General features: G+C 39.4%; 1 protein-coding gene and 1 long non-coding RNA gene across 2 annotated transcripts in view; both read right to left on the minus strand.

The window, feature by feature from the left end:
- The window catches only part of ghrhrl (growth hormone releasing hormone receptor, like), a 40,807-nt gene extending 29,944 nt beyond the window's left edge, over positions 1–10,863 (minus strand). The window contains exon 1 of the mRNA XM_083521409.1: positions 10,698–10,863. Within this exon, the coding sequence (XP_083377535.1) occupies positions 10,698–10,742 (45 nt within the window). The 5' untranslated portion in view covers positions 10,743–10,863. The remainder of the gene's footprint in view (positions 1–10,697) is intronic.
- Positions 10,864–12,774: 1,911 nt separating this feature from the next.
- On the minus strand, positions 12,775–13,839 carry LOC310715165. The gene is made up of 2 exons (XR_014530252.1): positions 13,718–13,839; positions 12,775–13,682 (listed from the first exon to the last, which is right to left on the minus strand). It is a non-coding gene; the product is annotated as an uncharacterized lncRNA (long non-coding RNA).
- Between the last annotated feature and the right edge of the window lie 1,007 nt (positions 13,840–14,846).

Below are 14,846 nucleotides of genomic sequence, written 5' to 3' on the forward strand. Positions count from 1 at the left end.
CTCCATATAGAAATATATTCTCCATATAGAAATACATTCTCCATATAGAAATACACTCTCCATATAAAAAAATATAGAAATACACTCTCCATATAGAAATATAAGAATACACTTCTCCATATAGAAATACACTTGTATTTCTATATGGAGAAGTGTATTTCTATATGGAGAGTGTATTTCTATATGGAGAAGTGTATTCTTATAAGAGAATACATACTAAACCACGGCTTATAGTATATACTTCTATATGCAGTGGTTTAGTATGTATTCTCTTTATGTAGATTCATGATTTAGCTTGAGTGCTTTCTGATGACTAAAAGCATCCAGAGTTTAAAGTTTAGAAAACTTTGATTTTATTTGTTGTTGTTTTTCGCTCACCATCTGCAGCACGTTTGCGTTTGCGTGCTTATTACGGTTCTCGCTCACATCATTCCTTCCACATGGGAATAGAACGGTATTCAGTAGCGGCGTGTTAAAATGACAAAATGGAGTGTGTGTTTATTCCCATTACGCCTGAGTAAATACGACTGTAAATGCTTTCCACGTCGGACGCAGCTTTGTTCGTACGAATGAAGGGGAAAAAAAACGGATGAAAGAGTTAAAGTCTATTTTGTGCCCATAAAAAAAAAGCGAGGTCAATCTCATCTTCAGTAACGCACCTCCAGCACTTTAGCAGCACTCCGGAGATGAGGAAGCCTGCGGGTTAATGCGCGAGCGCACGGCTGCAAGGGAAATTAACCACGGGTTCTGCTGTGCTCTTTATAAATGCAGATCAGGATCATGGAAAGCATGAAATGGAGATGGGTTTGCAGTGATAAGACATGCTGAGATCTATCTCTCTCCTTCTTTCACTCTCAATCTCTTTCTTAATCTCAGTTTCTCTGTGTTAAAGTGTAACTATTAAGCCAATCATGACTTATCCCAGTTTTACATCAGAAGTGACCTTTCGGGTCTGATTTAAATATGTCATGTCACTGAATCTCTCGAAAACTGGAACTTTAGAACCTCAGGAGCTGCTAAATGCATTTCCTCTCAAACACATTTACATTGCATTAGCATTTTCTTTTATCGTACAATCTAACTGGAGTGAAAAGTTTTCAAAAGAAGACTTTAGAGTTTCTTCCAAGCGACCAGAACAATTTTACTCAAGAGTATCATCGATCTATGAGTAACTAAACACACACACACACACACACACACACACACACACACACAGAGCCCTACACTTTAGTGTAAGTACTCAGGGCTGCTCGTCAGTCTGTATTATTACGTGACTAGAAATGGTAGAAATGCAACCCAGTGATTTCTCAGACCGATCAGACTCTGATTGAGAGACAAGTCACTGGATCCTGAAGCGTAGTATTATGACTCGATCAAGTGGGCACGGTCCACAGATCACAGCCGCACACCTGCCAATTTGTAAGGTTTAGTACTTTTGAAATGATGGACATCAGGAGGATTTTCTCAGCAACTTCAAATGATCAATTCTCTCTCAGGCGGTTTTTGCCTACGTTAATGTCAACGAGATGCCGAGTCTGGATGACGTTTAGGATTCTGACAATTCTGACTGTATAGACAAGATACACTAAACTGCATCGATAGAAGTACTGGGACACCTGATCTTACCTGCTATATGTGAGTTTTCTCCAAACTGTTACCTTAAACCTGGAGGCGCACAATTGTATCAGACGTCTTCGGATGCAGTATATAAACATTTTGCGTTCACTTGAACTTGAAAACCCGAACCTGTTCCAGCACGGCAATTCCCCTGTGCACAAAACGAGATGGCTCAAGATCTGCTTTACATGGTCTATAGAGTTTGATCTTAAATGGTTTGTTATAGAGCTCTGATCTCATCCCTACTGAACACCTTTGAAATGAATGTGAACGCTGACTGCACCCCAGGTATCCTCACCTTCTCACCTACATAAGTACCTGAATTCAACACCTTTGTGGCTGATAAACACAAATATCCACAAGCACACTCCAAAATCTAGTGAAGCATCTTCTCAGAAGAGTGGAGAGAATTTTAAGAGCTAATTGGGACGGTGGGTAACGTGGAATGCGATGCTCGAACCACAAATCATACCAGGTTTGCGCAAACTTTTGGCAATATAGTGTAAGTATCTAGTTGAGAATATAAACAGTGGTGGGCCATCGGGGTCAGCAAGGCCGTAAATTATTTCCAATACAGTCAACCCATGATAATTCGTGGCTCGGACCTCGCGGCTCGGAAAATTTGCGGGTTCTCATTTGGAAACTAACAGCAAGTTTCTTCAAAAAGTTTATTTTAAAATTCGTGGGAATCTGCAGTGGGACCGAATGTTCAGGAGGGTCAGGAATCCAATTTTTAACGATGTTTTTCTGACGTTATGAGCAGTTGTTGAGTTGGTTTCGAGACGTAATTATTGGTGCATTACAACAATCTGTCTGGTGTATTTGATGTATATGATGTGTATATGATGTATGTATATAATGTTACAGAACATCTGCGAGAGGAGTTTTTTCCATTTGACTGTAACTTGTCCAGATGCCACATGAACCTCAACAGAGAGAAACTTTAAAAGTGGTGGTCTGCTCAGGGCTGTTGATAGCAGCTATGATGTAACTGATAACAGTAACTCCTAGTGTGTCTCGATTTATATCTTGGTATATTTCGTGTTCACCAGTTCTGGTGGACTCACGACAATTTAGGACTCAGATGACTCATTTTCTGGTTATATGACCACCTACTCGAGTTGTAAAACATCCCAAAGGGCAGGATGACCCTTTTCCTCGTCCGTCACTGTAGAAACCTCAATATATCAAATACTGTAGTAATATTCTGAGGATTGTAGGTTAAGTGTTTGTATAGCATTTTTAAAAAAGGACCCTGTAACAAAGCATCTATACAGAGAAAAACAGGTAAAGATTTATAGACAATTAGTTTATATGTCAGTGCCTATAAGTTTATCTCTAATAAACAAGCAAGTGGTGACAATGGCAAGAAAAAACTCCCTGAGATGGTATAAGAAAAAAAACTTACGAGGAACTTAAAAAAGAAATAATTCGAGGAGACGAAAATAAAGTAGGGATTAAAATCAAATTTTTGAGTTATATTTCAGCCCTTTGTTCAAATTTCTCTTATTACACTATAGCACACAGAGGTCATCTCTGTGCATGCAATAATCAAGACCGTTGTACTAGAACCTGGCTCTCGGCCTCCCGATTCTCCTGTGCACTATTATATACTCATCCAGCAGGATTTACTACCGTGTATAACTTCAATAAATGGATTTCCGGAACGTGTTTTAATGGTACAGGCATTAAAAGCATCATGCTGATTCTGAACGGCAAATTACGCAAAAACATCGTTACATGGAACAGGTGTTCCCATCACGACTGTACTCCAGTGTCGTTTGTCATCGGCGCTGTAAATTGCTATTGGTAATCCACTTAGCTGGAAAATTCGGGTCATCGTGCCTTGTTTAATTTATCGCCGCACTCAGGAGCCTGATTTCGCACCAGGAACAAAATGGCAGAAGGTCACAGCAAGATGTAAATCTGATTTAGTGATCTACAGTACATGATATGGAGAGGGACAAAGATCTTTTATGAACATCACCAAGTGGTCGCTTGACTTATTGAAAATGTGAGCAGTGTAAAGTCAAGTCAAATGGACATACAATGACCAGGCATAACTTTATAAACAAAAAATCAGCATAACCACCATTATGACCACCTGCCCAATATTATGTTGGTCCCCCTTCTGCTGCTGAAACAGTTCTGACCAATCGAGCAGTAACAGCATGAACTTCTTCAACAGTTTGATCTACAGGAGCTCGTCTGCTGGATCAGACCACATGGACCAGCCCACGACCCTGTCGCCAGTTCACCACTGTTCCTTCCTTGGAGCACTTTTGATAGATTCTGCCCACTGCAGACCAGGAACATCCCACAAGAGCTGCAGTTTTGGAGATGTTCTGACCCAGACGTCTAGACGTCACAATTTGTCAAACTCCCTCAAATACTTACGCTTGGCCATTTTTCCTGCTTCTAACATCAACTTTGAGGATAAAATGTTCATTTGCTGCCTAATAAATAAATCCACCCACTAACAGGTGCCATGATGAAGAGATCATCAGTGTTACTCACTTCACCACTCGTAATGTTCTGCCTGATACTTTCAGGGAATTTGGACTTCCAGGGAATTGGAATGGAATGGCATTACTCTCTTACCTGTGTGTGTCTGATCTCATGGACACTATATTGTAAAGTGAGTCGACACCTGACTAAAAGATTGATACATGCGATTGAGTCTGGTTCCTCTCAAGGTTCCTTACTCATGCCATCTCAGTGGCCACTGGCTCGCTTATTAGTGATAAACTTATATGAAACATATGAATACATACCAACTTTATAACCTCTTTATGTCTGTAAAGCTGCTTTGGGACAATGTCGATTAAAGATCCATGAAGTTCCTGAGAACCTTCAGGATGGATTTGGACTGTAATTAATATCAACACTCTACTACAATGGTTCAGGACCACAGGTTGCATCATTTAATCCCTCATCAATGTACACTTTAATAATGATAAAACTATAATGAATGGACATTCTGTGAAACCCAGATGAGGATGGGTTCCCTTTTGTGTCTGGTTCCTCTCAAAGTTTCTTCCTCGTGTCATCTGAGGGATTTATTCCTTCACCGCAGTCGCCACTATTTCGCTCATTAGAGATAAACAATACAATCAAACAAACTAAGACATTGTTTTATAACCGCTTTATCTCCGTAAAGCTGCTTTGAGACGATGTCCATTGTTAAAAACGGCGTACGAATTCAAATGAATTGAACTGAATTGAGTCCGTTGTTAAAACACGCTACTCAAATAAAGCTGAATTAAATTGGCAGTAAATAAAAAGCCGTGGGATAATGAAAAAAAAATAAAAATTTTTTATTGTAATGCATTTTTTTGTCTTTCACCATGGAATATATTTATCTAAACTTTGAATACTTTCAAAGAACGTTCCCAATCTTTTTTCCCAAGTGTCCCAAATCCGTACGTGTCCCAAATCCGTACTTAAATTTCTCCAAAGCAATTTCCAGCATTTTTATTAACCAAAAAAACAATAAATAGGATTCACAGCAGTTATAACGCTACGCTTCCTCGCCAAGATTCCTCGCGATCCATCGCATGCAAATCCGCACTCTTTCATTTCTCGGTGAATAAAAGCCTCCGGTGTGAATCGCGTAAACCAATTTTCCTCGTTGTCTCAAATGAGGGGTGTTTCTGCGCCTCATCAACTGCTGATGAAAGGCTCGTGTCCGGCAAACCCGATCTGCCAAAGTACATCAAATACTTGAACGGGGGAAAAACGAGAGGAAAAAAACAGGCGAGATCACGAAAAAAATCTGACGCATCACCGTAAACCATGGCACTAATGGAGGGAAAATTTAAAGAGATAGTAAAGAGATAGGGATGAAGAAAGTAAAGAGATAGGGATGAAGAAAGTAAAGAGATAGGGATGAAGAAAAGAGAGAGCGAAAGAAAGAGAAAGAGAGAGAAAGTGTGTAAAAAAGAGTATGATCAAAATGCCATGTTGAGAGACTGAACCAGTTACTGAAAAGACAAGAAATGAAATGATTATATCAATAAATAAAAAGTCCTGCTTCCTGCGTCTTATGAGATATTTATTCCCACTTTTACATGGCGGGATGGAGTGCCATTATGTGGCCCTTATAACCTAAAATGGGTCACTGGGATCATTTTACCGACCAAATTCTTATTTCTCATGATTTCCGTTCAGTTGCCAAGGCAATGAGCACTCGTGTGTCCAAACCAATAAGAAAAACCCAAATGGATGTCCTCATGAGCGTGCTCTTCGGAGAACGATGAAATCTGTCATATCCTGTAACCAATGATTTGCCCCAAAAGAAAATTGGAAAATCTTCCTTTAGACTGTAAGAAAGCTTGTTGATCTCCAGGACGTTGGAAAACGCGACCACGTGTGCACGTTTTTGAGTTTTGACGGACCTGATAGAACCTCACGTTCGCTAAATCTCGAATTGTACCGTATATTATCAAGTCGGAAAAAAAAGTAATGAGAGAAACTCGGTTCGAAGCAATCGTTGCGAACTCGGTTTGTGGCGGCGCGGGAGAGACCGAAAGAGAGCTCTTCGAAGAACTGGAAGCAAATGAGCTTCGGTTTGAGCACTTGAGAGAACGACTGGTTTACGCGTAAAGCGCAGTGAGAAGTGGGAGATGATACAGAGAAGATCAAAAATATTGATCATGTCACCAAATAGATTCAAACTAAAGTCTGGTTTAAAAATGTAAGAAGTAGAAACTAGAGATATTTGTGTAAAAAAATTAACAGTGGAGTAAAATACTGATAACACGGTAGAAACGTCTACTTAAATACAGTAACGCAGTAATTGGATCCCACTTCATGTGGAGTTTGAACACTGGACCTCCTGGAGTGTTTAAAGGCTCTGGCATGGAGAAGCTGGTGTTGGATCTGTGATGATCTCAGATGTTGCTCAGTAGCTCCTAGTTTTATAACCATAATGACTGTATAAGACTGTAGAAAGAACATTATTCATAATCCCACACTCCAGTGCTCATGTTAGTTCTCACTCTCCAGTGTTCTGTATTGTTGAAAGATTTATGATCAAACTCTTGATGTCACTCAAATGAGGATGGTTTCCCTTTTGAGTCTGGTTCCTCTCAAGGTTTCTTCCTCATAACATCTAAGGGAGTTTTTCCTTGCCACAGTCGGCACGGCTGCTCATCAGGGACAAACACACACCATTCACCTTTACTGTTAAATTCTGTAAAGCTGCTTTGAGACAATGTCTGTTGTAAAATACGCAATAGAAATAAACTTGACTTCACTTTTTGTACTTCGTTACTTCCCGTCTCTGATATATGAAGGACAGCAGCAGTTTGGTAAAATTCATATCCAACCAATTGCTTGAAAAACGCCATCCTGAACGACACTTCATTATGGGTCAGGAGTTTGAACCCACCGTGAATGAGTCTGTCAGTCCAATCCACCCGAGCGACCCCTTATATCGACTTCTTTGTTCCTTTGAGAAGAAACCGGCGCTGCTTCTCGCTTCTTTGAAAAGCGACTTCTTTGAATCTGTGATTGATTTAGTCTGTTTTTGTTTTGGGTAAAAAATTCCAGGAAAACAAGTCATATGAGAAAATGTCAGGCTGACCCCGCAAGCGGACGTCACGGCCCATCGAATGTCAGCACGTTGCCGTTCCGGACACGTTTAAATGCGAGGAGACGGTCGAGTATCCCCAACAGACAAAGTCAATAACTCGACGTAAAACCCCATTGAGCTACGTTTCGTTTATTGAAACAGGACCGAAAGGGAAAAAAGGCGAGGAAACGAGCAGGTAGTGAAAGAAGCGGAGTGTATCGACAGAGCGCCACAGGCTAGTGATCGATTTTAAAGAACACAGAATGAAGGATTTTGACCGAACATTTGGATGGAGATTGAGGTGCTCTATTCGAGGTGGACTTTGAGACTCAAAAATAGCCTGGACTGAAGGCTTCGTAAAAAAAAAGGTTTCAAAGAAAAACACAGAAGAAAAAGTTTGTGAAAAATCGAACGTAAAAATAAACGAATTACGAGCAAATTGTTACATGTAAAAACGAAGAAAAAGCGAAAAATTCATTACAGTGAAAGAATCACAAGAAAATGATTGATTCATGGTAAATTATTAACATTTTAAAAATGTAAGCAAATAATAAGCAAACAGCACATGAAAATAAGTCACTAATGAAAACAAATGTCGTGCAAAAACAATGCAATAAATACTGAGCCATTGGTAAAAGCAAAAAATAATAACCCGGATATTATTGAAGCATATTACAAGCACATTTTGCATAATGATAAATAAATAATGTTTTGAAAAAAATTAAGTAATAATCATTGTATTTAAATCACACTGTAAATCGGAATTACTGTTTTAATGTCTAAAAATTTAATTGAAGATTTACCATTTTACTCTCTACGTTGTTACACATTCAAGTCTGTTTGGAGTCAAAGCTTTGAATCTAAGAGTCACATTATTTTTACAGATTCAAATATGTAAAAAAAACAAAAAAAACCTAATCACGTTACAAATGCAAACTTGAATCGGATGCACGTTTTTTTGATTTGAAGCATCACATCGTTCACTTCACGGTGAATCTTACAATCACTAGCAGCTACCAAATCGACACACACATCAGCTTTTCCTTTTCTCCTGTAGGATTTTTACTGTGCGGGTTTATTTCCACTTTCTGTACTGTATTTTTTTGTTTTCCAGAACGAGGCGGTGGTGACTTTTTTTCCCTTTCAGAAGATAATGCCACTTAATTCATCGTCTCAAAGCTCTATTCCTGGTGATTTAAGTGAAGGAGGAAGAAAAGAGCTACTGAGAGCACAGAAAGGATAATGATAGCAGAAAGCCTGGGATGACAAACACGTCACGTAGCTTCTACAGGAAAAAAAAAACCCAGCTCATGAGATGAGACCTGCACGGAATCAGGTATTAAAGAGTATATATATATATGATATACAGGACGAGGGACTGAACTGATAAGAGGAAATACCACATCGCTGACATTCCACAAATTTAAAATGTAACTAGAAATGGATAAAGAATGACATGTGGTTCTTCCCCAAACGTTATCATGAGGTTGGAATTGTACGTCTTTAGATGTGGGAGGATGAAATTTTCTAAGAGACACAAATCCTGGTACAGCATGAGAATGCCACTGTGCACAAAGCAAACTCCATGAAGATCTGCTTTATGTGGGTTGGATTGGAAGCTCTCCTGCTTTTAGAGCTCTGACCTTCACCTCTACGGGTGAATTGGCCTCGTCACCTCACCTACATCAGTACCTGACTTTACTAACAACCTTGTAGCTGAAGGAGCACAAATATCCACAAGCAAACTCTACAATCTGGTGGAACATCTTACCAGATCTTAACAGAAAATGGGGACTAGATGTGGAATGGGATCTTCAAGCAAGCAAGGAAGGAAGGAAGGAAGGAAGGAAGGAAGGAAAAAAGGAAGGAAGGATGGATGGATGGATGGATGGATGGATGGAAGGATTGATGGAAGGAAGGATGGATGGATGGATGGATGGATGGATGGATGGATGGATGGATAGATGGATGGATAGAAGGAAAGAAGGATGGATGGATGGATGGAAGTAAGGAAGGAAGGAAGGAAGGAAGGAAGGAAGGATGGATGGATGGATGGATGGATGGATGGATGGATGGATGGATGGAAGGAAGGAAGGATGGATGGAAGGAAGGAAGGATGGATGGATGGATGGATGGATGGATGGATGGAAGGAAGGAAGGAAGGAAGGAAGGATGTATGGATGGATGGATGGATGGATGGATGTAAGGAAGGAAGGAAGGAAGGAAGGAAGGAAGGAAGGAAGGAAGGATGGATCTTGTATAGGCTGAGGATTATGGGTGTAGCGCAATGCCAAGTATCAGTATCTGTGTTTGGATGAAGTGGGCGTGGCCTATTTGTTTTGTCAAATAAGCCGTCAACATGCATCCCATAACAGAATCCAAACACTCCAGGGCTTCACGCGGTTCCTTGACAATCTAAAATGTAATACGTTAAACTGTGAATAATAGATTGTATCTGTGCAACATTCAGTGTCTGATGCATCTGCATGTTGACGGCCCCTTCGAGGGTCAGACTTCTCCCTTTCTTAAACAGGAAGGAGATCTTTCAAGCACGCACCAGTGAGAAGTGGAATAAAATATGCCAGTTTAATTGTTTTAATTCAGGCATGGGCATGTCAGCGCTGCCCAATTCAGCTGCCACATGAGGACCATCTTCTTTGCATTGTCATAAAGCCGTCTGCATTACATTAAAGCGGCGCTAAGGGATTTTTTCAATAGAGCAAATTAATATAGGAGGCATGTCTTTAACATCTGATAGAGAAAATTGAAAAACATCTCAACAGTCCACCAATCTGCCTCAAAGTCCACCACTCGTGCAAATGAAGCCCATATAAGGTACAAAGGTATTGGGACACTTGGCTTTTCTATCCATGTGTGGTTCTTCTCCAACTAAAGCTGGAGGCACACAATTTTATATAACACCAATCCTTAAACGTAAATTCCACATACATTTTAATATGTTTCTGTCAAAATTGATCAACCTCTACAATCAGATCTTCACTGAAGCTTCAATTAATATAACTAAAATAAGGTTTGTGGACACCTGACCACAAGATTGGTATGTGCTTCTTCAGCCACCAAATTGTAGGTGATGTGAGGAGGCCTGGGGTGCAGTCAGCGTTCATCTCGAACGGGTGTTCCATCGGAAGATCTTCCACTCCAACCCATGCAAACCATATCTTCATGGAGAACTTCTGTGCGTCACGAGAACGAGCAGTACTGCTTTCATGCAGCTTGATGAATGAACCCATAGACACACTTAAACTCTTGGTTCAACCACATTCTTATGTGCACGCTTTAACAGAAGATCCGAATTTCCATCAGTGCTTGGATATTTCCAGCTCACCTCTGAAAAAGTCCAAACTTAACTCGAATGGACTAAGTATCGCATCAAGGCGTGGTGAGTTCATCATTTCCATGCACTGATATCTAACAATGATGTGTGTGTGTGTGTGTGTGTGTGTGTGTGTGTGTGTTGGCGTTAAGAGCAGAAATAAGTACTCACGACTGTAAACGATGTGAGCCACAGGGTCCCGGTGCACAACAGCATGACGGTTCCTCTCCCAGCAAAGTCCGGAGCGCGCGACGCGGCTCGCGCGGTTCTCCTTTATAGGCATCGGTGGCGCGCGCGAGCGCGTGCGTGCGAGCGCAGTAACCGGAGGCGCGCGAACGCGTCTTCTTCCCGTTTTCTTTCTTTCTTTCTTTTTTTAAACTGATTTACTTGTTCATTCCTCTAATAGAGACGTCACGTGACCTTTTGTTTTGTTTTTACTAATACAAATTGCAATTATTACATTAGGCAAACAATGATTCTGATTGATTATATTATTAATTATTATTAATGACGTCACAACACCGATTTACAGGTCGCTGAGCACATTTCATTTTAGCTTGTTTGTTTGTTTCCTGATTTATTTCGATTGTTTGCCTTCTTTCTTACTCCATACCATAATCTTTAACCATTCATACACTTCCTGCCTTTCTTTCTTCTTTCCCCACTTTATTCCATACTTCTTTTCCTTTTCTCCCTTTCATTTCATCCTTTCTATATGTTGTTCCTTCCATACTTTGTATCATACTTTCTTTTTCATAGTCCCTATTACTATTACCCTATTACTCCTTCATTTCTTCTTTACTTTAATTCTTGATTCCCTCCATACACATTTTTTTGGATTCATTAGATCTTTCCTTCTTTTCTTTTCCCCACTTTTGCTTTACATCCACATCCTTCCTACCATGCTCCCTTTCTTACTTCAGTTCCTTCCTTTTCTTACGTTGTTGCGCTTTTTAATTTTTTTACTTATATCTATCCTTTTTTTTTTTATCTTTCTATACAGTATCTCACAAAAGTAAGTGCACCCCTCACATTTCAGGAACCATTTTTTTTTTTTCTTCTCAAGGGTCAATCCTATAGAAATGAAAGTTGGATAGATTTTAGAGTAGTCCGTATGAGAGAATTGAACTCAAAGCACCAAATTGTACTCTAATACAAGACAAAAACATGAAGATGATGAAAAGGACAATAGGACATGAATAGGACATGAATAGGACATGCCTCCTTTAGGGAACTAACGGAGACAATTTCCAAATGTATATACTTCCCTACTTTTCTTCCTTTTGAACTTAATTCTTTCTTTCAATATTTCATTTCATACTTCTTTTCTTCCTTCTATACGCCTTCCTTTCATTTTTATCTTCCTCATGTATATATTGAAAATATTAAGGTTGTTAAATGTGGGGTGGCAATTAAAAAAGGGGGCAAAAACACACTAAAAGTACGGCATAAAACGTTCAGAGCGGAATAAATAGAAAAGCATTCAGTACAATAATAATACTATTAAACTGATGTTTAAACCGAAATTGTAAAACTCGTTAGGATCATGAATATTTATGGCAACTTGATTTAATTTAAAATGATTTTATTTCAATATTTAAATGATTCTCCCCCTAATGAATTTCCTGTCTACCTATTCAGATTGGAAGTATCAGGAAACTGAATGTGGTGGGATATTGGTATTAATCCGATCACCCCCTCAAACGCACCATGTGACCATCGACTCAAAGTTCCACAGTCAAGTCTCGTGTGCGTTCGTGTTGTGAGACCGAGACGGAAACACGGTGCTGGAAGAACTGCTCGGAAATCAGTGCAATCAGCAATCAGCAGCAAGCGAAAGGAAGCCGAGGCAAATGTAGGATGACACAGGAATGAATTGCGAGACACGTCCTCTTTTGGCATGCGCCAGATTCTCGAATAGCTCTGTTTAAAATAGTTTTCGGCCCCTGTAAGATAATCCCACTTCAGATGGATTTTTGTTTTCGGTGGCAACGAAAAAAATGGTTGAGGTTACTGGAAGTAGGGTGTAAATCAGTAGAAAGAAAAAAAACAAACACTTGCTGGTGTGCAGTTGTAGAAAAATAATAAAAAAATGCACCACCAATTATAGGTACCAAATAACGACCTGCCCCTGATTCTATTTAGCAGTTTATATTCAAGTGAAATGTCAGACGCTCTTTTACTCAGTTCTCACATACATTATAACAGCAATAAGAACATTTTCGTAAAAATAAAAATAAAAAACTGATTATATGACCAAGAAACAGCAGCAAGCATAGACTTTATTACATCATGTGTAATGTACATCGTAACAGTGACTTGTAAAGGCTCCATAGTGTTTCATACAACCCAACCAAGTAAAACAATCACTTGTAGAACATCTCTTTAGATTCTATATCATAAAAAAACTTTTGTTTTATAAAAATGTAACGTTCGAGCAAAAACAGAACGTTTCGTTGAACGTACGTAGCTGAAAGTAGCTACAGTCAGTTTCGTCTTTATGGCTGCGTAGAAAACGTGTCTGAGAACAATGGCAACTTGTAATACGTACACAGGGAGTAGAGAAGAACCTGATGCATTGCAAAGAACACGTACGATCAAAAGAAGTGCGACACACGTCGTTACAGCGACACGCCGTTACAGCGAAACCCGACTTCCTCACCCGAGAAAAGGAAGACTGGAATCCAGGAAACCATTTGGTCGATGCTTTGTGCTCGTTTTTTTTTTTTTTTTATGTAAATGACGATATTGGGGGACGTGTGTTCTTGTGTTTAACCACAATCAATAAAATCCCAGAGGTCAAACAGAAGAAGATTGGTTTCTACACACCTGGACCTAAATTTATAAAATCAATAGTTTATAAATAATTTATAAGTCGCAGTTAAACTGATCGAATGACTTGCTGTGGAAGAGTCTCATATGGAAAACTTTGACCCAAAAAATGTGCTCTCTTTTTTTATCTCCTTCTGTATATCTACTTCTATTGTCTCTGTTTTACATCTCCCCTCCCTCCTTCATTATCCCATTCCTTCCTTATTCATCCCCTTCCTTCTCTCCTTTCTTCCTCGCTTCCCTATCCCCCTCCTTCCAAATGTCCTTTTTTCCTCCTTTATCCCTTCTTCATCCCCTTCCTTCCTTCTCTCCTTTCTTCCTTGCCTCCCTATTCCTTCCTTCTCTCCTTCCTTCCTTGCTTCCCTATCCCCCTCCTTCCAAATGTCCTTCCTTCCTCCTTTATCCCTTCTTCATCCCCTTCCTTCCTTTTCTCCTTTCTTCCTTGCCTCCCTATTCCTTCCTTCTCTCCTTTCTTCCTTGCCTCCCTCCCATCCATTCATCCATCCATCCATCCTTTCTTCCATCCTTTCAGCCTTCCTTCCTTCCTTCCTTCCTTTAAATTTGACCTCAAACATTTAAATAATTATCCTGATTTCACTTCTGCCCACAAGAAGGAAAGAGAAGTAAATGTCCATGTGTTTAGTTTTTCCTCCTCAAACACTTCATGACAGAAAACAGAGTGAACGATGTCTCAGGAAAGTCTCAGGAGTGCATCGGTTTCATTCGTGCTCATTTCTGGTCGATGTTAGGAGCTTCAATATATAAATACATATATATTTGTTTTCATTTACAGCTTTTTTGGCTCAGGATTTTGTTCATTCAAGGACACTTAAGGTTTCTTCAGATGGTGATCGATTTGAGCTAAAAAAAACCACTTGTTTAGGAAATAAAGAGAATCCAAAAAAAAAAAAAAAAAAGAAAATCATTTTAAATATCGATCAGGTTTTAAGGTGTTTTTTTCACTTGTGCTAAACAATAAATATTTTTTACATTTGATTCTGCAAAGATTATCTTCAATTTGACATCAGATTATTAAAAACAGACTGAAAAAAGACTGAAAAGACTCCTTAGAAACTGAAATTCGGAGTGTTTTTTTTCCCCCCCGAATCATAGTGTAAAGGCACTTTGGCAGCTTTTGGTATTTGAACTTGCATCGTTTCATTTTGACCTACTTCGTAATCTAATGTGTGTGTGTTTCTTAACCATGTTCCACATTATATATCTATTTCTACATTTTGGTTGTCAAGACAACAGCAACCTCATAACACCCAGAATGTGTAATTTGTTTTATAAATTAACATGATTAGCACCTGTAGTGTCGAACTTAACTATTTATCCTGGAAAAAAAGTCCCTGACTGAGTGAGTGTTCTTGCTTTGGTAAAGTGCACAGTCTCCGTGTGACTCCTCCTGCTCCGAAAGGAAAGCTTCCTCGTTTTGCTTTTAGAGACGGAGTATAAAAGGACACTTCAGCGATAAAATCTAGCGTA

The sequence above is a fragment of the Silurus aristotelis genome, assembly GCF_946808225.1.
Source record: "Silurus aristotelis genome assembly, chromosome: 19".
NCBI classification, from domain to species: Eukaryota; Metazoa; Chordata; class Actinopteri; order Siluriformes; family Siluridae; genus Silurus; species Silurus aristotelis.